Source organism: Ictalurus furcatus, chromosome 25, assembly GCF_023375685.1.
Source record: "Ictalurus furcatus strain D&B chromosome 25, Billie_1.0, whole genome shotgun sequence".
NCBI lineage: Eukaryota > Metazoa > Chordata > Actinopteri > Siluriformes > Ictaluridae > Ictalurus > Ictalurus furcatus.
In genome coordinates this window covers 345,001-372,628 of record NC_071279.1, presented here as the reverse complement: position 1 = coordinate 372,628, position 27,628 = coordinate 345,001, and the positions used below count along the sequence as shown (strand labels likewise).

Here is a 27,628-nt window from a genome sequence, read left to right as displayed (position 1 = left end):
ATCGTATCGGGTGTTTCGGCACTGAATGGCAATCTGCACGTACGTTAAATTGGTTCGAACCGCACGTGACTCCCATCAAAGAATCTCCCGAAGCTGTGGTTTTAAATCATTCGCGTGTCAAATCTGACGAAGAGCTTCGTATTTCAAACACGTCTATGAACGGAAAGGCGAGTGGGAACTGATCGTCCCATCACGTTAACGTTACAGGTCACATAGTGGCTGCTTCATCGGTGACATACCTCCATACATACCAGCTCAGGATAAAAATCAACAGGAATTAGTTTAAAAGTGCAAAAAGCACCCCAAGCTGCAGTACTGCTCCTAGAACAGTGTAGGCATGCACACACACACACACAAACACAGACACAGACACACACACACACACACACACCCCAACAGCAGCCTTATCACACCCTGACACACACAATGCCAACAAGGTAATCACCAGAGAGTACAGACAACGTGGCATGATATCTGATCATCTAACAGGAAGATAAATGAATCCAGGGACCAGTGCAGGGCTGAATTCCCTTTCTCACTTACTTCCATGATGCCTTTTTAAATTTAAACTGCATTAGGTGTTCTCACGCAAGATAAAATCGGATAAATTTGTTTGGAGGGTGAAAATGGCTCTCTCCTGTGAGACGGACATTAAAAATTCTTGAAAGAAAAAGGAAACGCCCATACACGCGAGTGTTGAGGGCATGTAGCCTTATCTCTTAAGCCGGCTGTGAGAGTTGGCACAGACTCCCTGTAGACAGAATTTTGTTTTAATCATTTGCAGCATTTGACACTATACCACCGCAGCACATTTATCTACCCTGTGGCGCTCTGTTCAGGAATTCCCTCCAGGATTCTCCCGCCCCAAAAAAGTCCAACTGAATTCTACATATAAATGAAGGCTTCATTTAATATTAATGTAACTTACACACTCCTTGTTTTTGGAGTATATCACTAAACTATGCTGCAAGTGTGCGGGGAGAATATATCCCGCCGGTATAGAGAGAGAGAGTGTGTGTGTGTGTGTGTGTGTGTGTGTGTGGTGATTACATTGTTGGAGGAACTAGTAGGTTTGTCCACCTGAAAGTAAAGTAAGACACGCGCAGAACCATCCCTCAACCTGCAGAGAACACTCTCCAGCACAAAAAAAAAAAATAAAAAAATAATAATAATAATAATAATAAAAGAGCTCCCCCGAAATCACCAGGCTCTTATACCTGTTTAAGGAATCGCAGTACTTTTCAGTACTCATCTGATTTCTCCATGGTGCATCCCGTCTGCGAGAGTAAAGACACTACAGCTGGTCAGAATAGTGGAACTGAGACACCGTGTATAGAGCTTCAGTTCATGGAGATGAATCCAAACTCCAGAGTTTTAAACTCTTACAGCAATTTGACATTTCCAATTACACAAAGACACTTCAATTAAAAAAAACAACAACAACAAAAAACAAACAAACAAACAAAAAACCAGTACATCAATATCTGCAAATCACTTGCTAGAGCGTCCAGTTGGAAAACAATAGCATTGAGAAACGATAGAAACGTAAACCAGTCAACAGGAAGACCCGGCTCTACTTTCTCTACTAAATAAATTTAGTCTCGTACCGACCCAACGCTACAGAAATCATGTTTCTAGTTTAACGGTAACGTGTATATGTGCGCAGACGGACAGGCACGGTTATAAGCAGCAACGCCATTTTAGTACAGCTTTAAATCTCCTGATGAAGCACGTCCAACCCAAGCCCACGCTCTGCCATGCGGACTTGTGGAAGCGCAGGGCCAAGCAGATGCAGTGTTTCACGTGAGGAGGAACACACCTGTGATGGTTTCTAATCTCACCGTCTATAGTGACGTGTGGAAATGTACGTGAAAATCGTATAGAGAGGTCGTGTTTCGTGCTGCTTCATACCTTCCAATGACTGGGGATTTGCTACCGTTTATAGTGTTTGTCCTTTCCCATGGCTTTCTGGGCATGTCTGCATGGGGAAAGGGAAAAATGAGAAAAAAAATTACTTACACGTACACACACGTACACACACGTACACACACGTACACACACTCCTCTTCTGGGAACCGAATTCACACTGTTGTTACCTGGTGTGCTACAGGCCGACAATTTTGGAGTAATGGTTGCTTCGACTTCTTCCTGTGGGACAAAGCAGGTGGAGCTCTTAGTGTGAAGGATATAGAGGGCAATAGCATTCAATACAGTCAAAGTCACTGATGACTGCCTTGTGGGCAGTTTTGTATCAGATCGCAGGAAAATCCTTGAAATAAGAAACCGGTTCTGCTAGGCAATCTGCAGCGCTGTGGACTCACCGCTTTCGGCTCAGGCTCTGGTGATGATCCTTTCTCTGTGATTCTTCTTCTGTATTAGAAGCAAATAAACAAAAACAACCAGCAATCTTCGGTCATATTGTATTTTATACAAGTTGAAGGCCACTTGAAGGAAAAGCCCACCCTTCCGTAAACACATGAAATATGTTCATATGAAATTATTCGTGTACGAGGAGTCAGCGGTTGCGTACCACGCCGACGCCACACAGTGCGTTTAAATTCAAATCTACGTGACGATGATCGGGTTTTGCTCTTAGCTCCTAAAAACAAAAACAGAAAAACAGCAAGAGCTTCTTTCTCACCATTTCCCAGTGATGTTCAATGTCACATTAACGTCGAAGTATGGGACACGGCAGAAGCTGGGCTCAAAGTCCCAGAACGCAACGTAGCTATATGACATTCGGCTAGATAATAAATATATAAATGTATACTGAAAATAAATATAGATAATGCTAGTTTTTTTCAGGGTGGATTTTTCCTTTAAATATCTGATATCATCTGAAAGTTCAGGTGAATAGATCATACTCATCATGGATACAGTCACATGAAAGAGCGGTAAAGCGTTTTCCCTCGCTCTATTATTCAGTGAAGGAGAAAGATGAATATAACCCACTGCACTTGTAGCGCTGACGCATTTACTTTGTCCACGCTTAAAGCGCCACTACGGAATGGAGAGTGTTGGTACCTCCTGGCCAGTAGGGCACTCATCTCCTCCATGAGTCCTCCTCCTCCTCCTCCTCCTCCAGGCAGAGGACCGTTTCCTCGGGCAGCCTCGGGCTTGGCGGCACCAGGAGCCACCACACCTCCGACGGCCGCACTAGACGGCTCTTCATTCTGCAACAGAAAACAGAGGTCGTGTGTGAGTGCAATGAACTCTTACATCGGACTCATCTGATCGTTCAGAGCACAGTGAATTAAAGAGTGCATGGTTGAGGAGAAAGTACTAGGTCTTAGATGATTTGCAGTATGTGTACTGATGTATCCGAGGTGCTTTCGCAGTGCCATGACACATAGGGTTAATCGTACAGAAGGGTAATATTGGTCATCTAAAATCTATCCCCAGAGTTAGTGCTATTGTACACTCAAGATTTTCATATACGTTACCCTCGACACTCTCCGTAACTTGGCGCCTGCGAGGGCAGCTGCCAGGCCGGACAAGGCCTTGTTGTCATCGCCAGTGGGGGAGGGAGTAAAAAGACCAGAGGGTAGAGGCGGCGCCGGAGGCGGAGGAGGAGCAGGAGGCGGGACCTGACCAGATGGAGGTGGAGGTGGTCCAGGCGGAGGAGGCGGACCTGTGGGAGTAAGTGTGGTGGGGAGAGGGGGAGGTGGAGGTGGACCAGGAAGGGGAGGGGCTCCAGCAGAAGTTGGGGTCACAGTGGAGCTGGGTGGGAGAGGGGGTGGAGGAGGCAGGGTGGGAACAGCCTGCACCGAATCTGTGGAGAAAAAAAAGAAAGGAAAAAAGAAAGTGCCATCAGATTAGTGAAGGATGAGTTATACAGCTACTTCATTTCCACACAGACAGCTCTTCTAAACGTTGGCTATAAACGGTCCTTCAAAATGAGCAAACAAATGATGGTCTGGTGCAACATAACCGAAGGTGTAGTTTATGAACAAAAACCAAAAGACAGCGATGAGCAATGAAAGCTGATTGAGTACTCCGAACAGACGGTACTCCGAACAGCACACATGACCTCGGATTCGTGATGAAATTTAAACACAGTGAACACCTTCTAAATAATCAAATTAATAATAATTAATACTTTTTTTTTTTAACTGTAAAAAAAAATTGACCTATTGAAGCATTGCAAACATAGAACTTTCTATTAAAAAATAGAACACATATCCATAAACACAGGTGACAGGAATATCATTTTAGACCAGGACAATGTCTCCATGAACGCACACGATTAATGATGCTGGATATCTCAAACACAAATACAAAATATGAGGAATATCAAAAGCAAGTAGTAAAAGTGTGTTCGTCTTAGTGGTGCCCGAATCTTATGTTTTTAAGTTTACTGCATAGGGCATTAGTGACAGCTGGACATACACCACAGATATATCTACATGGTGGATTTCGGGGGGGGGGGGGGTCATCAGCGAGATCCAAAATAACCATACTGAATAAGGCAACTAAACAAAACAAAACAAAACAAAATGTTACTGATGGCTTCTGAGACTATTCAAAAAATGTTAGCAACTAACAACACTTATGAGAGACAAAAGAAAAAAAGTCATGCCATGTTAATCCACGCAGACATCCAGCAAATAGATGACTGAGAGCATCAGCACCTCATGTTCTCCTCACAGATGGAGAGGAAGGTGAGAAATCAAACTACCAAAAAGCTTAAGATAACAGTTCTCATCCAGGAAAAGCACCAAATAACAGTCATAATGGCTTAAGGCACTTAAGCACTGGTACTCCTTGGAACCCCTTTCTTGGTTTAGTGGGTTAGTGGAGGCAGAGAGACAGACAGAAGAGGCCTTACCCGGCTCTGGAGCAGAGGAGTCTCCCAGCACCGAGTTTACAGAGCAATCAGCATTGGCAGGGCAGGCTGTAGAAGGAGAGGGGATAACAGGAGGCTGGGTGGATGGACAGGACACATAGGGGGTCATGGGGGTGGTGAATTGGGGCAAGGAATGAGGAGGCAGGGGTGGAGTCGGGGGTGGGGGAAGGGGCTGGCCCAAGACTGGGGAAGAGGCATGGTATTGAGTGGTGACTGGAGGCCCATTGGGTGCTGTGGGTGAGGAGGAAAAAAGAGGACTAGAGGCTGGAACGGCAATGACAGGCCGAGGGCCGGTGGCTTTGCCAGGGGGGCTGCTGATCATGACTGGAGGCGATGGCGGTAAGGGCGTGAAATTGGTGGACTGGCAGACCACAGTTTTGGAAGCTGGGGCAGGAGGCAGAGCTGAGGGTGTAGGCTGAGCCGGATGCCGCCGAGGGACGGTGGCATAATGAGGTAGGACTGGGTGGAAGGCAGAGCCTTTCGATGTGGCAAAACGAGAGGCAGAGTGGCGTAGAGGAGGGGTGGGAGGCGGGACTACAGAGGGTGAGGAAGAAGGAGGAGGGTAGTTGGGGGTGGAAGGGGATACGGGTGAAGAAGAGGCAGAGCTCTTGTTGCAGTCTGGAGGTGGAGGGGTGTGGAGGGTACTCTCAAAGGCTGAACACACCAGGAAGGGAAGCCGTGCAGTGAGAAACAAGACAGAGAAAGGAAAGGAAGAAAAAAAAAAGGAAGAGAGAAAGGGAGCAAATGAAGCAGGAAAACCAGCACAAACCTACATCTCCATAATTAATTTACTCATTTCTCAGACAAACTAAAATTAGTACAATCTGTTAGATAAAATCATTAATGTCTTTAAAAGATGGATCAGTCTAAGCACACATGGCCAATCAAGTAGGTGAAGGATGTGGTCTCTCATTCAGTACTTTCAGGAGCCAGTACCAAAAGGGATCGTTGGTCTAACTCCTAAAAGCACACCTCGTTGTAGATTAGTCGAGCTAATCAATCAATGCACACGAGTTATGTGTCCGTTAACCATTCGCTCCATGCCAACTGCGCACTTATTAAAAAACAAACACTTAAAGGAAATTGTGAATTTGTAGGAAACTCATGTTACTGTTTTGTCCATGATAGGACACTCCCTTAAAAAAACAAAAACAGTCTGTACAGGTGATTAAAAACAATCCAGTAGATTTCAGTCGTACACGAATTTACCCAATTTTCAGAAGAGCAGCACTCATTTTATTTTGAAGCCTTTCTCTATGCAACAGAGAACATCTGGAACTGACCACCACAAATTGTTAAATGTTACATGAAATCCACCCTAAAGTCTTAAGCATCAAGTGTTGGAGGCTCTTCATTTCAAAGAGCATGTTGACCGAGGCACCCCATTCTTCTGCTCCAATGACTCTCCAGTTGCCCCTACACACAGTACATTATTTCTTCATGGTGATTGATTTTTTTTTTTTTTTACATGATTGGTTATATCCATAGGTCACATTAGCTTCCATTATGTCTTTTCATCCTCATGCATGGAAAACAAATTTGGAAATAACAGTCAACAATTTACAGTCTGAATTTTACCTGAACACTAGTTGCAGATATAATTGTGGTTCTATGCACACCAGATAAACACCAGGGGGTGGTGTTGAACACCTGGATATCCTCACATTCAAATTCACAAGTGACTGTAGTATTGGCTATAAATATTCACACCACCACATTCATTTCATGGAATGTACTCATCGAGTGCCTATTGGGTCAACAGTGGTCCTGAATGACGGAGTCCTGGTGGATATCCGGTGTTCATACAGCCACAGTTACATCTGTACCTCGCCTGTTTTTCACCCCTTTAAAACTGCAGGGGCTCCTTTCAGAAATGCTGGTACGAGTCTATGAACTCCCAGTGAGGTGCCATCCGCTGTGCTGTGGTGAGACAAAACTGCTGTTTCACTGTGGACTGGGACGTATCCTTTACTATAATAATGACAGAATTTTGGGAAATGGTCAACACACCAGGTCCAACCTACATGATGCAGACTTTTGGAACCGTTCTCATATGAGCACATACATAGCCCACATGTTACGGGCTCTAGCAGTCTGGATAGTTGCCCTCAGATCCAAGGGGCCAAAGTTTCCACAGCATTCCAACTACTAGAGAGTGAGAAGAACTCTGTGGTTTGATGGCTGAATTGTGGAGAATGGGCCAAATAAGCAAGGGAGATGTGCATACATACAGTATCTCACCAAAGTGAGTACACCCCTCACATTTTTGTAAATATTTGATGATATCTTTTCATGTGACAACACTGAAGAAATGACACGTTGCTACAATGTAAAGTAGTGAGTGTACAGCTTGTGTAACAGTGTAAATTTGCTGTCCCCTCAAAATAACTCAACACACAGCCATTAATGTCTAAACCGCTGGCAACAAAAGTGAGTACACCCCTAAGTGAAAATGTCCAAATTGGACCCAATTAGCCATTTTCCCACCCTGGTGTCATGTGACTTGTTAGTTCTACAAGGTCTCAGGTGTGAATGGGGAGCAGGTGTGTTAAATTTGGTGTCATCGCTCTCACACTCCCTCATACTGGTCACTGGAAGTTCAACATGGCACCTCATGGCAAAGAACTTTCTGAGGATCTGAAAAAAAAGAACTGTTGCTCTACATAAAGATGGCCTAGGCTATAAGAAGATTGCCAAGACCCTGACACTGAGCTGCAGCACGGTGGCCAAGACCATACAGCGGTTTAACAGGGCAGGTTCCATTCAGAACAGGCCTCGCCATGGTCGACCAAAGAAGTTTCCAGAAGGAAACCTCTTCTAAAGATGATGCACAAGAAAGCCCGCAAACAGTTTGCTGAAGACAAGCAGACTAAGGACATGGACTACTGGAACCATGTCCTGTGGTCTGATGAGACCAAGATAAACTTATTTGTTTCAGATGGTGTCGAGCGTGTGTGGTGGCAACCAGGTGAGGAGTACAAAGACAAGTGTGTCTTGCCTACAGTCAAGCATGGTGGTGGGAGTGTCATGGTCTGGGGCTGCATGAGTGCTGCCGGCACTGGGGAACTACAGTTCATTGAGGGAACCATGGATGCCAACATGTACTGTGACATACTGAAGCAGAGCATGATCCCCTCCCTTCGGAGACTGGGCTGCAGGGCAGTATTCCAGCATGATAACGACCCCAAACACACCTCCAAGATGACCACTGCCTTGCTAAAGAAGCTGAGGGTGAAGGTGATGGACTGGCCAAGCATGTCTCCAGACCTAAACCCTATTGAGCATCTGTGGGGCATCCTCAAACGGAAGGTGGAGGAGCACAAGGTCTCTAACATCCACCAGCTCCGTGATGTGGTCATGGAGGAGTGGAAGAGGACTCCAGTGGCAACCTGTGAAGCTCAGGTGAACTCCATGCCCAGGAGGGTTAAGGCAGTGCTGGAAAATAATGGTGGCCACACAAAATATCGACACTTTGGGTCCAATTTGGACATTTTCACTTAGGGGTGTACTCACTTTTGTTGCCAGCGGTTTAGACATTAATGGCTGTGTGTTGAGTTATTTTGAGGGGACAGCAAATTTACACTGTTACACAAGCTGTACACTCACTACTTTACATTGTAGCAAAGTGTCATTTCTTCAGTGTTGTCACATGAACAGATATCAAATATTTACAAAAATGTGAGGGGTGCACTCACTTTTGTGAGCTACTGTACACACATACATAGGAGGAATGCATACTTTAGGACATAGGACCAGTTGTGGGCTAGTTCGTCTTGTACCAGAGGGTCGTTTGGCTCTTCTACGACGAGTCACGTTTGACAAGATGACGTGGTTTTGGCAAAGCACGTTATGAGGGGAAAAAAGAGGGGCACGTACTCCATATACTGTGAACCAGAGCAAGACTCTGAACAACTCTCTAGACACCTTGGACACTTTACAGCAACTAGAGAGCACTCTATGCTAAGAAGTCCCACGCTCAATGCTCCAACAGAGAATGAAATAGATGCACTCAACTCTGGAGGACGGAAAACCTGCAGCGCTGTAGTTACAAGCTTACACAGGATGACTCTACATCCCAAAATCTACATGTGGCCCAGCATGGAAAAGGACATGGTGTGAAGATATTTACCACAAATACTATACGTCACTCACACTGTGACTTTACTGAATGTCTTGGCATGCATGTGCACACATCCCGGTGTTAGACGCCGCTCCTGGCATTTGAAATGTCATTCTCTCATTTTTGAATCAAGAACATCCAAGTTACAATATTAGCTGCACAGTGGTGGCTTGGTGGTTAAGGCTCTGGGTTACTGATCAGAAGGTTGGGGGTTCAAGCGCCAGCACTACCAGGGCCCTTGAGCAAGGCCCTTAACCCTCTCTGCTCCAGGGGGCGCTGTATGTTCTCTGACCCTGCGCTCTGACACCAACTTCCGGACATGCTGGGGTATGCCAAGAAAAGAATTTCACCGTTCATATGTACATGTGATCAATAAAGACTCATTATCATAACAAGAGAATAACTAGGCTGGCCTCAAACACAGCATACACCAACTCCTTCCACGCCCGCTCCTCCAACGACCCCCACCTCCTCCACCACCATTTTCTTTTCAATAACTTGCACTATACATTACACTGTACAGATCATTCCTGCATATCCTTGATCCACAATTACGAGTTATTCCCTTCATGCTGATACCACCAACTCCCACTTGGTGAATGCAATTCCAATTCCAGGCACTGCATGTGCCACGCACCACAAGGTCACTTCTAATGGGAGTGCTCGTGTCCTTTTACTTGCAATCAGCATATCGTGTCACAGCTTAGAAACCAGACTGAGCTGACGAACCAGTGCTGGGACGCTTTACAGTGTTAGGTTGTACAGAATAAATCCTAACCGTATCGAAAATCTTTGAACTAACTGGAGTACGGCAGAGCGCTCATCCACTTTCGCTGTTCTGAAAGGATTTATTTTAGCAGCTTGATTAAAGAGTGTATTCGAAAGCAGGGGCGCTGAAGAGTAAAGCCTCGTAATACTTTAAAAATGCCTTCTTCTTCTTTTCTTTTCAACTGCTGTACTATATTGTTCACCTCTTATTGTCCTGCAAAAGCACATCATACCGCATGTCCCATAGAGGCCTGTCCCATCATGTCTGACCGCACCTGTAAACGTTCCTTAAAAGGTTATATCTATGTCGAGATCTTCTTGGAAAGCGTCATGTATACAGTCGAGTGCTAAAAAGCATCACACGTGTAGAACCCGAAGAACACAATTCCACAAAGTACCTATCTTTACCGTATAAATTGATATTCATATTCATCAATAATTATTACGTGCATTTCTCACGCTCAAAAAATGTCTACATTAGAAGAAGAAAAAAAAAGACTAAGTGATTATATCAAAGTAGGGTTTTTTTAAAATTCCAGAAATATTAAAAAATGCAAAACCTTTACCGGTCTGATCACGCAGAAATGCAATGTATTTGGAAGACATGAGGTAGAACAGTAGCTACAACCGTATCCGAATTGAATCCGAACATAAATTGAGCGTAGAAATGAAGATTTAAGATTCCTTGCGGTCCGCTGGTTCGGGCGTTTAGCTAGAAATACTGAGCTGGTTCTTTGTAAATGCTCTGCGTGACTTCTGATTTAGGAAACCGGAACCATTTCTACGATACAGAGGATATGTGGCCTGTTCAAGACAGTGCGCTAGTTCTTAGGAATCAAACTTTTGTTAAACCTACTGATTAATAGTAAAACAATTTCACTGACACAGCAATTTATTCATTTTTGTGAAAAATCATCACAGAAATGAAAAACTTTATATGAATATCAGTCAGCATGTCACGTCCGCAGGATGGACTGTATGGAGGAACCTCCCCAGCGGGTTGGGGTTACTGAGCAGCTGCTCTGTATGAGCTGGTGTAAAGAAAAGTGCGGAGATGCTCACCAGCGTTGGAGACGCGTCGTCCTCTGTCCGAGTCCTCTCGCTCGATTTGCTCCCGATGCTCCCTCTCCTGCCTTTCCCTCTCGGCACGCTCGCGCTCCAGCCGCTCACATTCGGCACGCTCGCTCTCCAGCTGCTCCTGGCGCTCCCGCTCCAACCTCTCCAGACGCTCCTGCTCTGCGCGCTCCCTCTCCATGCGCTCGCGCTCCTGATGCTCGCGCTCCAGCGACTCGCGCTCCAGCCGCTCACGTTCCTGACGTTCGTGCTCGAGACGCTCGCGCTCGAGCTCCTTCTGACGCTGCAGCTCCTGCAGCTGCCTGAAAAAGCAGACGCAGAGAGGATCAGAATAAAAGAAAAACTCGGTCCACATCAGACGCACCACACGCTCCGAGAACGAATCATGGGGGTGGGTATGATGACTGAAGTGTAATTGTGGACAAACTCTTATCGAGAGGTTCGAGCCCTTTCTACCACTCACACACACACACACACACACACACACACCCCTCGCCGTGGCCCACAGTCTGAGAACGGCTGCTGTACTGGACCCAGTTTACAACAAAACACTCGAAACAGGAAGCATGTGTAACGGCACACATATGCGCTTAGCTCTCAGTATGTACCAGAAATATCTGAAATTATTCCCAACATACTGATATCCTGTGAGACGTTCCACGATATCGTGATTAAATGACAGCGTGTGGACTGATACACGTAGGTAAAGAAAGGCAGCAGTGGATCAGCACGTACACTAGAGAGCAGCACATGCTCATATAAACTCATGTTGGATGAACGCGTTCCACTTCAGATAAAGCCCGCTTTGTCTCGGCCTCCGGATAAAAGATTCTCCAGCGCTCAGAAAAGCTCAACGCCACATAAGGACATCCTTATGGGCACCATTATTAAGTCGGATTGCATGGGCCAGATCTGTCTGAACTAAGCATACTGTAAATAAAGCAGCACATTTCACAGCTCTGTGGTGGCGGGGGTTTCCTCCGGGGTTCTCCGGTTTCCTCCCCCAGTCCATGCACGGTAGGCTGTTTGGCGTGTTCAAAGTGTCCGCAGCGTACGAACGGGTGTGTGAACGTGTATGTGTATGTGATGGATTGGCACCCCGCCTTGTGTCCCAGTGCTCCCTGGGACGGGCTTTTATGATGGACTTTTAGAGACACGTCACTTGAAACACACCTCAAACACACATGGGTGCATGAGCTCATATTCGTGGGAACGCTCACTATGCCCATCCAAGAACTCCTTTCCCAGGTGATCTGCTCGTTCGTCGTCATGCCTGCACAAGCTCAAATGGGATTGGGGGGCGGGGGGATGGGAATACACACCCATCTTTGTCATAGTCTCCATACAGGAGAGCAAGCTCACGATGCCTCAGGCAGTAACAGTCAGCAACGCACCTGCTGCAGACCATTACCTCCGTCTCAGTCTCATCGCACTTCAAATAAAGCCTGCTATAAAGGTCTGATCAGAGACATTCCCCAGGTCGCAGGCTCACCTAATTACTGCGATGAAGCGACAATAACAGTGCTTGGGAACAGAGAGAACGCGTTTAGCCCTCCCCCCCTCTGAAACGGGATTCCCCATTGACCTAGTCGACTGCCCCAGTTCTCCGTATTCACACCGTTGTTTTGGCTGTCCTTGTATCTAGGCTTCCCCGGGACGCCGCTGTGCTTTCTGTACTCCATTACAAAGCACACACAGTGCTGAGAAAGCACAAAACACCATACCGACCCCTCCCAGGAAGTAATTAAAGAGCAGAGAATATCCACCTTGTAGACGTCCGCGAAGCTGTACAGTAACCGTGGCGGAGCCGAACGTACATGATCATCAATGGGGTGTTAAAACGTGCTGGTGACCGGGACAGGAAAACCTTACACAAGGGGAAACGGACACTTCCTGCAGCTTTACATGAGGACGTACGGGTTAAGGCGTGGCCGTGCGTTAATCTGCCACCTTGTTGTAGTGCGAAAGAGGCCATTTAAATTCCACTCTACAAACTGAACCATCTGGCCTGTTTTACTGTGACGTGAGAAGCGTAAGAAATGCACGCTTACAGGGGTGCTTGAAAGTTTGTGAACCCTTCTATATTTATGCATAAATACAGTAGACAGGCCTAAAAGAGTAGATTAAAGAGATCATAATTAAACAAAGACCAGATAAACGTGCTAAGGCAGAAACGTGGGCATAACAAAGTACGAGCTTTCAGATCGGATTATTTCCTCATACTGACATCTACTTCAGCATGCTGTCCTGGTGTGAACCGAGAGTTACAGTCTCACGGCATTGTGGGAGTTATGAAAGCTGCAGAACAGGTCAGGTCACATTCGTAGTGATGGGAGAAAAAAAAAAAAAAAAAACAAGTCATCCCCTACTATCCGGAGCAAACGCTCGATATAGAATTAATTTTAAACGAACTGGCTTCCCGACCGCTGTGACTCAAACAGGAGAAAAATAATAATAATAATAATAATAAAACTGATGATTTATGTGTTCTACATTACCCAGTGTTTCCACTAGCATACTGGACAACTGGAATAGACAGATAACCTCGGCAGGACGGGAAGAAGGTTGTAACTAGAAAAAGACTAAAAACACTCCAGGCCTAAGAGAGTAAAGATGCACTTCCGATAGATCTCCACATCCACAGCAGGTTTATTCTACTGCCGTCGCCAGTTCCTGCTCTCCACCGTCAAAGTTAAAAGCCACGGTGAAGGACGTTCTTTCTGAAATCTGATCTAATCTATATCGCAGAAACAGACGAGGAAACACTGGTGACACATGTCGAGTCCTGATTTAAAGCCCATTTGGAATGTTCGGCTTTCCTCTTGGCTTTAACGACGCCAAGAGGGTTTCTGTCTCTGTGGATGCCTGCCAGCGTGGCCCATATGGAGCCTTCTTGACTTTCCCTTTAACAACAAATTCCTTCGAAAAACTAGATATTCCATTACTCCCTCTCGCCTGTCAATCACAGGGACCATCGGGGCAATCATTGGTGTCTGTGAGCACACGTATGCACTGAGCGCTTTCCTCCAAGTGGCTCGATGCGTCTCAAACGAAGCACGCGTTCGCCGCACGCTCCGCGGTCAGAACATGACCCGTGATGCGCTAGTGAGTGGGTGGGAACTGGCGAAACCCTTGCAGGCGTACAGTAGGTGAAGTGCACAGAAATACTTCCAAACTCAGCATTCGCCATCAGTTTCCTGGCCTGTTACAGTACACTAGCGGTGTCTGAAGAACACGCTGGGGAACCGAGCGTTACCCTACCCACCTGCGCTGGAGGCAAACGGAACAGGAAACCTGTACATCCGCAACCGACTAGCTATTTTTACTCTCCCATTAAGCCTCTTCATGTCTTTTTAAACAGACACTATTACAGTATTTCTGGTGCAGTGAAAAATCGACTCCCTAGGCCTAGATCAGGAGAGCGAGAGAGGGAGGGGAGGATTTTGGAGAACTGAGAGCAGAGCCAGACAGAACGAATAGCAAAAACTATTGAAATCCCTACATTTCTGTTCACATAATCCAATGTAAATCACCATCAGGAGCACGCCGGTCACGGGAAAACGCACGTAAACGTGTACAGATCATAAAACTGGTGCCCAAATCGTCTCGAATTACCGTGGAGGATTCAAAAATACTCAATAATACACATCTTCCTGTCCCCTGGACGTCCTTTCGCCAGCACAGATGACTCGGATACACCAGACGTCCTTCGGGAACACAAGAGGTCCGGCTTCACGGTCACAGGAGGAAGGGGAGAAGAGGAGAAAAGACTCGGGCGTGATGGCGTTTTAGCTCCACTGCTGAGATTTTAAGGTAAAACGCAACGTGTTTAAGGCTTAAACAGTTAAATAACATGAACCGCAGTTTATATTTAAGAGATGACTGGGAGGGGGTAATATATTCATTTTACAGGAACAGGTCAATCTGTGGAATAATACTCATACACTTACATTCAACAGAACTGCTGTTTAGTAGAGAACAACAAAGGCTGTGTGTGTGTGTGTGTGGTCCTGTGTTAATGTAACGATGTAATCGTTATCAAGGATCATTTTTACCGAGAATGCTGACTGGTATCGGGGGGGGGGGGGTTTTACTCAGTAACTGATGTGCACAATAGAGCTATTGTATTCTCAGAACACTTCAGTAATACCGAGCAAGTCAAGAATACTTGGGCTGCGTTCCAAACGCCATAAACACCACACTGAGTGCTACATCGCAACGGCGTACGCGTCGTTACTACGAGAGCAATGGTTCTGTAGGTACAACAGCAGGAGAACATGAACGGTCAGACTAGAAACAGCTCTTTCTTCTGCACCACGACGGCTGGCTGTAGAGGAACTGTGACTCGGAGAGGCTTGGAGCATGAGTCAGCTCACAGCCTTGATATCTGAGCAGCGGAAAAGTCTCCCTGGCCTCGTCGGAGACCTGGTTCGCAAATAACGTGACCGATAAATAAAACTGCATCGTGGACGTTTTGTTTTGTTTTTTTGGAATAAACCAATACCCAATGGCATTTACACGCTCCACAATCACATCGACATGACCTTTTTTTCTGTTTTTGTTTCCATACGCATCTCAACATGGTACTTATTTGGGAATAAAACGGTCACTACTCATATGACAGTATACACAGTATTATGTCCTACTCCTGAATAATATTCATATAATAATAGCAGGAGAAATCGAATAAGGTAAATCTAGACTATTGAATCAATGACCTTCAAAACAAAACAAAAATAAAACACTTTTAATCCCAGAGATGACTATCCACGACTAATTACGGTATTCTGACACGTCGTTAGTGCCGAGCGCTCGGGCTGGCAGTCCTGACGGCCATTTATAAACATGTGTGAGCAACCTGCTTTGCATTCCTTCGCTGCGGTCTCCAGTGGCCAGCGTTGTATGCAATGACATCAGGCTCGAAGCATTTAACCAGCTCCATTGACTGCAACAGCTAAATATGGCAGTGGGCTCAGAGTGCAGCTGAGCAGGAGGCTCCATTACACACACTCAAAGACATTCCCCATTCCTGCGGAGAACGCGAGCCTGACTCTTTTTTAAGAGATTCTTTGCAGATTAGGTGAGCGATCCTTATATGGAACGTTTACACAACAGAACCCGACATGGCTGACGAGCACAAGCTGTTACCAGGGCGCACAAAGAACTTTTTTGCTTCCGTAACAATTCCAGCAACCTGGTAGATAATTATGCAAAACATCTACACGAAGTGATTTCTGCTAAACGGAGAAATGCTAGCTTCTGAGGCCAAGGGTGTACTGTCCCATCAGTGTTAAAAGGTGTGTGTGTATATATATATATATATATATATATATATATATATATATATATATATATAGGTTCAGTGAAAACTCCCTTTCATGAATCCTTACCAATGTTCAAGACAAACCTAAGCCTACGTGTAGACGATCATTAAAGTCTTCAGCAGGCCAATGCTGGAAACTGAGGAAGGCTTCACACTTCCTTGACTGAAGCTACTAAGTGGCCTAAAGATGGCTGAGTATTATGGTCATCAGATGAATGACGTACACGGATGATATGAAGAACACGAGGAACGAATTTCGCCGAATACGCGACTCTACGTGACCCTGAAAAGAACCTGGCTCTAAACTAGGCGAGCATATTTTCAAATGAACTCGATCGAAACTAATTTGTTTCACTTGCATGTTTTGGACATTCAAGCACCAGCCCTTTCAATAGCATTCATGAAATACCATTCATTAATGAAACCTAAGCAAGTATCTATCTTTTTTTGTTGTTCAAAGTTTAAAGGGAAAGAACCCGACACCCACAAGAAGCCAAGCTATTGGCTACAGATGGTACTTCTGAACGTGGGCCAAAGTACATACGTCCGTCTTTCAGCTGTAACACGAATAAGTGAACCAGTTCAGGTGGTTTGGGTTAGCTCAAATCACTGCTTCTCACGCGCAGGTCTACGCTACAAATCTCCTCATACCTGCGACAGAGGTGGCTCAGTGGGTTCATGCTGCATTAAAACATCTGCTTTAAGCTCTGACCTCTGACTAGGTCCAAGGGAAACAAACGCTCTCGACCTGGAGTTCCTACTTGGGGACTAATACGTAATGAGGATCAACTTCTGACGTAGCCATCAGCTGGGGCTTTAATCAGGATCAGTGCTAGAATACTATCGTATGCGGTTGACACTCACCGTCTCTGCATTTCCAGCTCCTCTGGCGAGGGGCCATTCTGCACCTGAGGGCTCTGTCTTGGCAGCGTGGGGCCTGTAGAGAGGGACGGGGAGAACAGATAAGATAAGAAAAACCCTCAATTGATCATGACAAGAACAGTACGTTGATTAATTACACGAGCATACTGGACATGACACAAAAGGAGTTAGAAATAGATTTCTGAGAGCAACATTTGACTATTGCTTTGAACAGAATGGAGTGGGCCGGCTTTTACGCCAATGTGTGTTCAAACTTTACAGAAGGGCCACAGTCTGAAAGAAGAAAAAGTGAAAGGGCAAAGACAGACACTAAACACTAGCAACATCTTAACTACTCCAAACACCGGCTTTCACACCGCAAGAACGAATCAATGCGGTATTGAACAGATGTGTCGGAATCGATGCTCAACCGAGCAGGTGATACTCCCTCCGCACTTCATTACTACACTACCATCCAGTGGCCTCGGCCATTTCCTGCTGGCACAACCCCCGTAATTGCTGGATGCTATAGGCAACATGTTTAATCTAGCTTTTTATACAGTCAGGGTAAAATGAATATAATTTTTTTTTTTTTTAAGTGACTAAATAACAATTGTGTGTTCCTCACCAACTTCTTTAAATAAACAAATAACCTCCTACGTCCACAATCGTTAACAGAGCAATTAGCAGCCGGGTGTTACTTATGAAACGCCGAAGATTAGTTAATGATAAAGAAGTACGACTACATCAATAAAAGCAGAACTTTTGGCACTCTGGTGATCTGGAACACTCAGGTGTGTGTCTACATCATGCCAAGAAGAAAGGACATCAGACATGAGCTCAGAAGCAACTGTTGCTGCTCATCAATCTGAGAAGGGTCATAAGGACATCTCCAAACAGTTTGAAATTCACCGTTCTACACTGAGCAGGATTGTTTATAAATAGAGACGGTTGTCTTGAAAAATCGTCCCAGGAGCGGAGTGGGTGATCCCAGTAAATTCAGTCCAACTACATCATGTGACCTACAGGCCTCTGTAAAGACATTAAATGTTTATATTCATAACATCACAACCATGTTTGGAGAAAACCAAACAAAACGCATCACCACAATCCCCTCATACCAACAGTGAAGCACGGTGGCGGCGGCGTGATTTTTATTTTATGATTTAAATTTTTATTTAAAAAGCATCATCAATTTCACTTTGATTTATAACAGTCTAACAGGCGTGACCTTCGAGTGCGCTTAAACTCACCACAACTGGTGCGCTGATAGATATGAAAAATCACTTCATGCCAGCTAAAGGACCGTTTTTCAATGAAGCGTCTCTGGTCCCACTTTGGATTCGACGCGGCTGTAATTAAACTCAGATCTGACCCCATTTGCTGCGTACAGTTAAAAGCGCAGTCACTCAGCTGAAGCACTACATGAGAGGAATATAGTTTGTACAGACCTGGATGTTTTCCAGCTCAGAGGCATTTGCACATTTACTATAACTCTTCAGTCAGTTCCTAGCCTTAAGCTCTCAATCATTTCATCATGTCAGCAAATTCCACTGAAGAGAAAAACAATACGCCCACAACGTCACCAAGTCCATAGCAGACCGCTAACGAGTCAGCAGATGTGGTTGTTGTCGGCCAATCGCTCTCTCCGACTGAACGCCGTGCATGTACTTGGTTTTAAAAGGTTGTAGCGTGCCCTTAAACTCGCGCACCGTCGTGCTTTCGTGCATTCTGACCTGCTCAACGCGGTCGAACGCTAGCACTTACAGCGTGGACCGGATCCAGAAGCACTCAGCATCAGCTCTGATGGGAACGTCTTCTCCTGTTACAGCAACGTGGTAATCTACCGCTATCACATTACCATGTGCATCAAAGTACAACCTTCATCCATCTTTACAATACCAATACGTTAACAACCATAAAGCATAACATTCCAAGACATAGAATTAACTGCCAAACAACACAGGTTAGAATAGGATGATACACACACAGGCACACACACAGGCACACACACAGACACACACACAGACACACACACAGACACACACACAGACACACACACAGACACACACACAGACACACACACAGACACACACACAGACACACAGACATACACACACACACAGACATACACACACACACACAGACATACACACACACACAGACACACACACACACACAGACACACACACATACATGAGCGGAGGGGAAAGGCGTGGCTCTTCTGGCAGCAGAGGTACCGTTTCAGTCCATCCTTGCAGTCTCTGGGAGGATCGTTAACGAGTACGAGTGCGCTAGCACTGTAAGCACCAGAGTTCTTCACGGAGAGAAGCATGGTGTCCGAACAGCCGTGCTCCGGTAACATGAGACCGGACTGAAAGCGGGCAAGCTTCGAGCTGCGACGCCCCCGGCATGACGTTTACGGACAAGGAAGCAAACCGTCAGTCATACTTTCCGGCACTGATGAATTATTCAGTACTGGCTGAGTGAGGGGTGAGATACTGTTGCCCTTCAAATCAGATCAGATCAGATCAGATCAGCCTCACTGCATTCTGGTCAGGAGTAGGAGAGGATAAACCCTGTTGTGACCAAGCGGATTGACTAAATAAGGAGAATATTTGTAATAGTATATACACTACAGTGCTGTTACTGTTTGGAAATCGCGAGATTTTAGAGACTCCAGTAGCAGCGTTTACGTTCGTCAGTACTGTGTGTACTTCATAGCATCAAAACGGGGCATTAGTCGCAAAATGAACGCTGTTGTGCCCCTCTCTGCACAGGGTGTGTAACAGCTTTAAGCTTCCACACAAATGTTATATAATAATAAATAAACAAATAAATATACAAATAAAACAATTACATCTAAACTGTAAGATTTTTTTTTTCTTTACAGTGATTCAGTACGTGGTCAGTACGGGAAGCCAATAACAAATCGACCGTTTGAGGAAAAGAGTCCGACAGCTTTCGGTAGGCGTGTCTGTGATCGAACCCTACCAGACTACCGCATCGTTACACATGGAGATACAGTGGTGCTTAAAAGTTTCTGAACCCTTTAGAATGTTCTATATACATCTGCATGAACAGGACCTAAAACATCACCCTCAATATGATCATTTTCCTCAATAAATAAATCACCAAGTATAATATTCATGCCTCACGTGTTTAACTGGGTTCTCTTGATCTACTTTTAGGACTTTTAGTGTGAAAATCTGATGTTTCAGGTCACATTCATGCAGAAATGTAGAACCTTCTAAAGGGTTCACAAACTTTCAAGCACTGCTGTAAAAGTTTAAGTTAAAAAACCTCACAGATCCTCTAGAATACATCTCCTGGTAATATGACCAGGGTGTAAGCCCGACCGACACTCTGCGGTAACGCCAGACTCATTTCTGACATGTTAAAAGTGTTCCAGCGACACGTCGGCGAGCGCGAGTAACACATTCCGGCTCTCGCGCTCATTAACACACTCTTACACCGTCAATCAGCAAGCAGAACACACTGACTCAATCCCTACTTCTGTATTCGAGACGCATCTTCCACTCGAAGCGGACAGGTGCGTTTGGGTTTTTGGGTTCAGTTCAGAGCAATGAAGAGAAGGATGATTGCACACATGGTTGGTGTACTTTGAGCACTATGACTGGATTTCACATGAGACGTGCGACTAACCATTTTGGAGACAGGAAACACGAACACGTATGCAGAGATGGACATTCTGAACGGCGAGACATTCAACCAAACAGGAATCTAGAGCATCCCGTCCACTGTTCTGAGCCATTTCTGACCAAACCGTATAATCCCCATCGTTTCTTTCAGAGACGGAATAACGACGCTTCTGATTGGTCGATGAGGCTGATGTTTAAGGACAAGTTGTTTTTGACCAGGAGACAGCATCCCACTGTGCCAAAGTGATTAAACAGTGCAGGATGGATTTCATCGGGACATCATGGTTGACCCCATAGCGTTAAAGTTATGAGATGCACATTCTGTGCCCCAACATCCTATACAAGTCTCCTGTCTATTTTCTGGGCAACCAGAGAGTGAGAGAGAGAGAGCGCAAGAGAGCAAGAGAGGGAGAGAGACACAGAGTCTGGCAAGCACCAGGATTGATGACTACTACAAAAATAAATAAATAAAAAGTTGAGAAGGTTCCAGTTTCTATTCCAGGGGTCCCAGTTTATCCCTCCCACATAAGCCCTTAACCACTCAGTACAAGAGGAACTAGTCCCTAGTCAACTGTTGTGGGTATAAGGTGTCATTGTGCTCTTTTTTTGAGCCTGACCAACAAGACATGACATAAAGGTACCATCTGATCCTTCCAGGGACTGGGGGGGGGGGGGGGGTGGAGTTGATGCAAAGTCACCTAATAAAAGAAGCTCTGCTTAGAGACAGTAGGCTAAGCTAACTGGTTAGCAGCACATTGAAAACATTCCAGCCTGAGCTATTCCTGAAACACATATCCATTATTTATTCGGTTCGATTATTATTATTATTATGATGATTATTATGATTATTATAGATATTTAAAATAAGGATGTCAATAATCAGCCACAGGAAACACAGACATAGCCCATGTAAGATTCTGTGAAAGTCCATGAAGAGCAACTGAGAGACATCTGGGTTTAAAGTGAAGAGGATAAAATAATAATAATTATTATAAAACTATTCGTTAGTGTACCTTTCCAAGCAGACACAGACGTCTAACAGTAAGAGTTAGCTAGACGGCAGTCAGCCAACCATCTTCCTCGGACCCGTCGTAGCCACCTGCTCCAGTACAGTGCTGTATAGGCTAATGTCACTTTCTAGAATAAATCTATATAAAGTCTGAAACCATGTGCTACGCTGCGATGTACAGGTGACACTAAGGCAGTGGACTTACTCCTTAAGATGATCTTAGCATGACTGATCTTCTGCTGTTGGAAACAGCGCACTCGTGAAGCAGGCATGATGGTCAGCGTTCTTCTTTTCCCGCTGAAGCCGTCCTCGCCTCAACACTTGACTTCACAGCAGACCGGAAATAACGACGACAAGCTTTAACTTGACAGGTGAGCGGCTCCAAGAGTACCTCAAGCGTCCATCCGTTCCCACAGCGAAACGAGACAACACCGAGAGACCGTGCGGGGGTCAAGGAAAACAAGCCACATGACGTCACACGTGTCCCATCATTTCAAAACCGTCTCGTGAAGTAAACGAAGTCACGTGCTCTCCCTCGCTCTTCACCACCCGGGCCAGAATTTCCCCAGATACCATCAAAATCTGATCTCAAAGTAGAACCTTGTTTCAGACAGACACATCAGGGCTGTAAATCACCGCACGCCAGCGCAACAGTCCGACAGATAATCCCAGATACCTGACCTGTATTCTGTTCTGTCAACAGGTCATCACGGCCGAGTATTTATACCGTGAAAAAGGCGTGACGGTCATGCTGGTTTAGGCAGAAAGCTATATGCGAGCCAGCGACCAGATCCTAAAATAAAATAAGTCTCGGGTAAAGTCCTCGTCAGTTCGGCCCGGTAACGGAACACTACTGCAAGTCACACGGCGGTTTTATCATCAGTCTGAATGAAACTACGCAGGAGGATGAAGAGGAGCATCGTCACAAGTCCTGAACGTATCGAGACGAGCGTCGATTGTTTCAGACATTCGACAGTACGACATGTTATGTGTCGAGTACAGCAAGCTATGCAGCGTCATCATCATCAATCACATCTGCCATAACAAACCAACGAAAAAGCGTAGGGTTAGTGTTGAGGTGTCTTTTGTGTGTGTGTGTGTGTGTGTGTGTGTGTGTGTGTGCGCGTGTGTGCGCGCTCCCTCATAATACAGACTTTCCTTCTGAGAGAATTTCTCTCATTTAGCTCCAGGGATATGCAGTTTTTGTTCATTTAAACAGCTCAAGGCAATTCTACAAGTACCGGATGAAGAAATAAATGATGTTCGGAGCCACGGATTTAAAAGAGCGATATTTTATAAAAATAAATAAATAAATAAAAACCAACACCAAACAAAATCATTACATTCCTTACAGATGCGGAAAAAGAAAAAAAAAGGGGCCATAATCGATCAATCAGGCACCTGGTTTTGGTTTCTAAAGCACGCAAAACGTCTCGTTTCTTCAGGCTCTGACAGCATGATAATTGGCGTGTCGGCGAAGAAGGTATAATTAACTGCGCTTCGCATCATTGAGCACATTACTATAAAGGTAATTAATAAGATGGCAATAAAGAGTGTGAATCTGCAGCTTCCTGGGGTGATATAACAAGAGTCCGGCAGTGGGAAACAGATCGCTCTCTCCGTGCAGAGAGCAGCAACGGGAAGTTACACCTTAATATCACTATAACAAAAGCCCCAGGGATGTCCGGCTCACTTACCTGCATCCTGAGAGTTGAGCACCTCCAGAGCATGCATCATGGCACTGGCAAACACATTAGCATCCTCCTTGCTGCCAAAGTTAAGACCATACACCTGCCGTGCGTCGCGCCACTGATGGAAAGTCAGCGTTGCCTGGTTATATTTGAGTCCCTTGGGAATGGCACAGTTTATCACCACCTGCGAATAACAGGAGAAACAAACTGAATAGACGGTTTCGAGATGGAGCTTTTCTATAAATTCACTCAGCAGGTAAACATGCTTTGGCGAATACCTTTGCAGGACAAAGCTCTTATCATAGCAGCGACTGATAACATTTTCCTGCAAATCTTAAAACACAGTTACTTTTAATGTTTGACGGACCTAAAATCCCCCTCTAGGGGGATCTCATTAGACTCATCATTAGGCTTGAATTCACTCATTAGGACTTGTCAAAAACGGCCAATTCCAATCAAATTCCAGAGTAAAAGAAATTCTCAGACTATTCAAAACATTGTGCGAACACGCTTGGCGACCATGGGTTCATCTAAGCAACTGGTTGAGGGTCTGAAAACAAATAGACAGAATTCAGAGAAAGGCTATAAGGCAAGATCTGGAAGACTGAGAACATAGAACTGATCGTATTCTGGGCAGAGAGGGGAAGCAAAAATCCCCCAAACGACAGCAAGGACCTACAGGACACAGGACCTACAGGACAGAGGACACAGGACCTACAGGACAGAGGACCTATAGGACCCACAGGACCCACAGAACCTACAGGACCCACAGGACAGAGGACCTACAGGTCCTACAGGATCCACAGGACATACAGGACCCACAGGACAGAGGACCTACAGGTCCTACAGGACCTACAGGACAGAGGACCTACAAGACAGAGGACACAGGACCTACAGGACATACAGGACCCACAGGACAGAGGACCTACAGGTCCTACAGGACCTACAGGACAGAGGACCTACAAGACAGAGGACACAGGACCCAGAGGACCGAGGACCCACAGGACCGAGGACCTACAGGACAGAGGACACAGGTCCCACAGGACAGAGGACACAGGTCCCACAGGACCCAGGACCTACAGGTCCTACAGGACCCACAGGACAGAGGACACAGGACCTACAGGACCCACAGGTCCTACAGGACCCAGGACCTACAGTACCCACAGGACCCAGAGGTCCTACAGGACAGAGGACACAGGACATACAGGACCCACAGGACATAGGACCTACAGGACCCACAGGACCGAGGACACAGGACCCACAGGACAGAGGACACAGGACCTACAAGACAGAGGACACAGGACCTACAGGACCCACAGGTCCTACAGGACCCAGGACCTACAGGACCCACAGGACCGAGGACCCACAGGACAGAGGACACAGGACCCACAGGACAGAGGACACAGGACCTACAGGACCCACAGGACCGAGGACCCAGGACCTACAGGACCCACAGGACCGAGGACACAGGACCTACAGGACCCACAGGACCCACAGGACCAAGGACACAGGACCTACAGGACCCACAGGACCGAGGACACAGGACCTACAGGACCCACAGGACTGAGGACACAGGACCTACAGGACCCAGGACCTACAGGACAGAGGACCTACAGGTCCTACAGGACCCACAGGACAGAGGACACAGGACCTACAGGACCCACAGGACAGAGGACACAGGACCTACAGGACCGAGGACACAGGACCAACAGGACCAACAGGTCCTACAGGACAGAGGACACAGGACCTACAGGACAGAGGACAGAGGACCTACAGGACCCACAGGACAGAGGACCTACAGGACCCACAGGACAGAGGACCTACAGGACCTACAGGACAGAGGACACAGGACCTACAGGACCCACAGGACAGAGGACCTACAGGACCCACAGGTCCTACAGGACCCAGGACCTACAGGACAGAGGACACAGGACCTAAAGGAGGGGTGGTTTTAATTGGAGTTTCATAACCAGATTTCAGTAAAGAAGCTTTGTGGCAATCTCTATTGTTCTAAATAAAACTGCATCGAACTGGTGCAGCATCGCTCAAACACAAACACTGATCTGCATGGAAGAGTCATCAGAACCTGCAGCTTCATCACAAAAGTGAAATAAATAAATATGCAAAATCTTATGTAGATAAGCCAGAGGGCATGTTGGAAATAAGCACTGTGGACTGATTAAGTAAAAGGGAACTACTCTTTGACCACAAATCACAAAAAGCTATGTTTGGGGGGAATGGAGCAGCATTTGATGAAAAAGAAGACCTTGGCATCTTGTGGATCTATTCTACTTTGGGATTGCGTCACCATTGGCACAGGAAACACCACACAGGCAGAATGGACTCGAGTAAATATCAGCACATTCTGGAAGCAAATCCGACACTGAAACTGAGTCTGTAGCAGGATAATGACCCAAAACATACTTTCAGATACTGGATTTTTTATTTCCGTGAGCTGTAAGCTGTACTCGACAAGATTAAAACAAAAAACAACGCTTGAAATAGATTTCAGTTTGTGTGTAATGAATTTAGAATACATGAAAGATGCCTACTGGGCAGTTTACACCTGGCCCATCATCGAACTCCGCTGCTGACACGGATCTGTGATTGTAACCGTAGAAAGGTCGAGCAACGAATCGTAGGAACGATGAAAGCCGACTCCGGATCTCATCGAGAGAACGAAAGGAGTCAGGCACATGGTGATGTTCTGTACATGTACACACCTCATCGGAGGCACTCCCTAAACACGGCAGTGAGATTAAACGTGCGAGCAGGCACTGCCCCATGAGCGAGAAAAGAAAAACACTTAAAAATAAAAGGATTCTATTTGTATCCATTTAACAAATAAACACAAATCCCGGATGTAAAATTTAAACATATGAACTTGTCCCTAATCAGCACGCCATGAGGAAGAAACCTCGACCTCAAAAAGGGAACCCGTTCTCATCTGGGTCACAACGGGTAGTGCGGTTATCAATCGGTTCCCTTTTTCAACTGTATAGAGTGCGATTGTGTAACTTTATGTGAATATGTGCATGAGAGCTGTTTTGGAATTCATTAGTGTTTTAGCCATTTCATCGAACTGTTCGACGACGGAGACTCGAGCGCAAAACTGTTCGGAGCGACCGCGGTCCTAAAGCAACCCGCAAAGGAAGGACGGGGAAAACGTGGCTCGAGTGCTTTCTGTTTACGGGCGAGGAGAGAAAACACTGGAACGTGCAATACGATTTTAAATGAAAACAGCCTGCATACAGGATTTAGTAGCTAGCCCTGTAGTCTTTCATTTATTTATAATAAACAAACTGATTAACAACATATTTAACACTAGTTTAAATTCGCTAGACAAGGATATGGTTAACATGGCTGACTGTTGAGCTAGTAAGAAACCTCTGGGTCTAGGATGGCATTATTGTGCGTGTGTGTGGGGGGGTCATTTGGGCATTGTGGGGGCCCGAGAAAACCTGTATAGTCGAACAAATTAATCCAAGGGCATTAATCGGTCTGTTTTATTTAGATTCTGAGAGGGCGTGGCCTATCACTTTTTTTGTTTTGTTTTTCAGAACAAAACTTTATTCAACTCCTAACCCACACATTCCGTGGAACTTTCTGGAACGCAGGAAGTCTACTCTGTTTTCTAATGTGAGCAGAGAGTTAAACAAAAGCGAAGTCTTCCCCTAAATCAAAAAAACTGTTAGGTTACTGTTGAAACCGTTAGATTTTTACTTCACAATTTTAGCTTTGCAACATTCCAGAAAGATCAGGAAAAAAGTTTGGACGCGAACGCTCGGATGCCGCGTGCTTGCAGAGCGGCGTTTCCTTTCACCATAAAGCCCGTACGAGTTCCCTTTAATAACAGAACGGCTATTTAAGGCGGAAATACAATTTAAGGCCATTTAAATAAGGCATGCTGAGCTGACTTAGGGTACTTATTTTGTTACAAGGTGCACACACGCAAATAACTACTGAAGTCCTCCTCCACACAAAGGAGTGTGTATATAAACAGGACGGAGGACTGAAAAACAGCAGATAAAGCGCATGCGACGCACTACTGCTCATCACTCCCTCACGCTGTCCCGCCAACGTCGAGTACAAATCTTTCATTCCAATGCAAACGACTGCAGTGCAACTACAACGGCCATGCAGACTAACGTTCAACCTAACGCAAAAAACTAATAAACAGGACGCTTAATGACACGTCGTGTCCGAAACGTCACTCGCTCGATGTTCCTTTCTTGTTTATAGATCATCACACTCAGCAGTTAAGATTTGTTGTT

At 45.6% G+C, this 27,628-nt stretch overlaps 1 protein-coding gene across 5 annotated transcripts in view; it reads right to left on the bottom strand.

Annotated features, from left to right (window-relative positions):
- Positions 1–27,628, bottom strand: part of enah (ENAH actin regulator) — a 52,068-nt gene that overhangs the window by 3,279 nt on the left and 21,161 nt on the right. For 3 of the 5 annotated variants that reach the window (XM_053613695.1, XM_053613696.1, XM_053613694.1), the window contains exons 3-11: positions 23,361–23,538; positions 16,996–17,068; positions 10,797–11,110; positions 3,444–3,772; positions 3,025–3,173; positions 2,322–2,370; positions 2,097–2,148; positions 1,912–1,978; positions 1,218–1,277 (exon numbers count right to left, since the gene is read on the bottom strand). In XM_053613695.1, coding sequence (XP_053469670.1) covers positions 1,218–1,277; positions 1,912–1,978; positions 2,097–2,148; positions 2,322–2,370; positions 3,025–3,173; positions 3,444–3,772; positions 10,797–11,110; positions 16,996–17,068; positions 23,361–23,538 — 1,271 coding nt within the window. Of the gene's footprint in view, positions 1–1,217; positions 1,278–1,911; positions 1,979–2,096; positions 2,149–2,321; positions 2,371–3,024; positions 3,174–3,443; positions 3,773–4,771; positions 4,895–10,796; positions 11,111–16,995; positions 17,069–23,360; positions 23,539–27,628 lie in introns of all 5 variants that reach the window. The other 2 variants (XM_053613698.1, XM_053613697.1) reach the window with 2 other exon arrangements.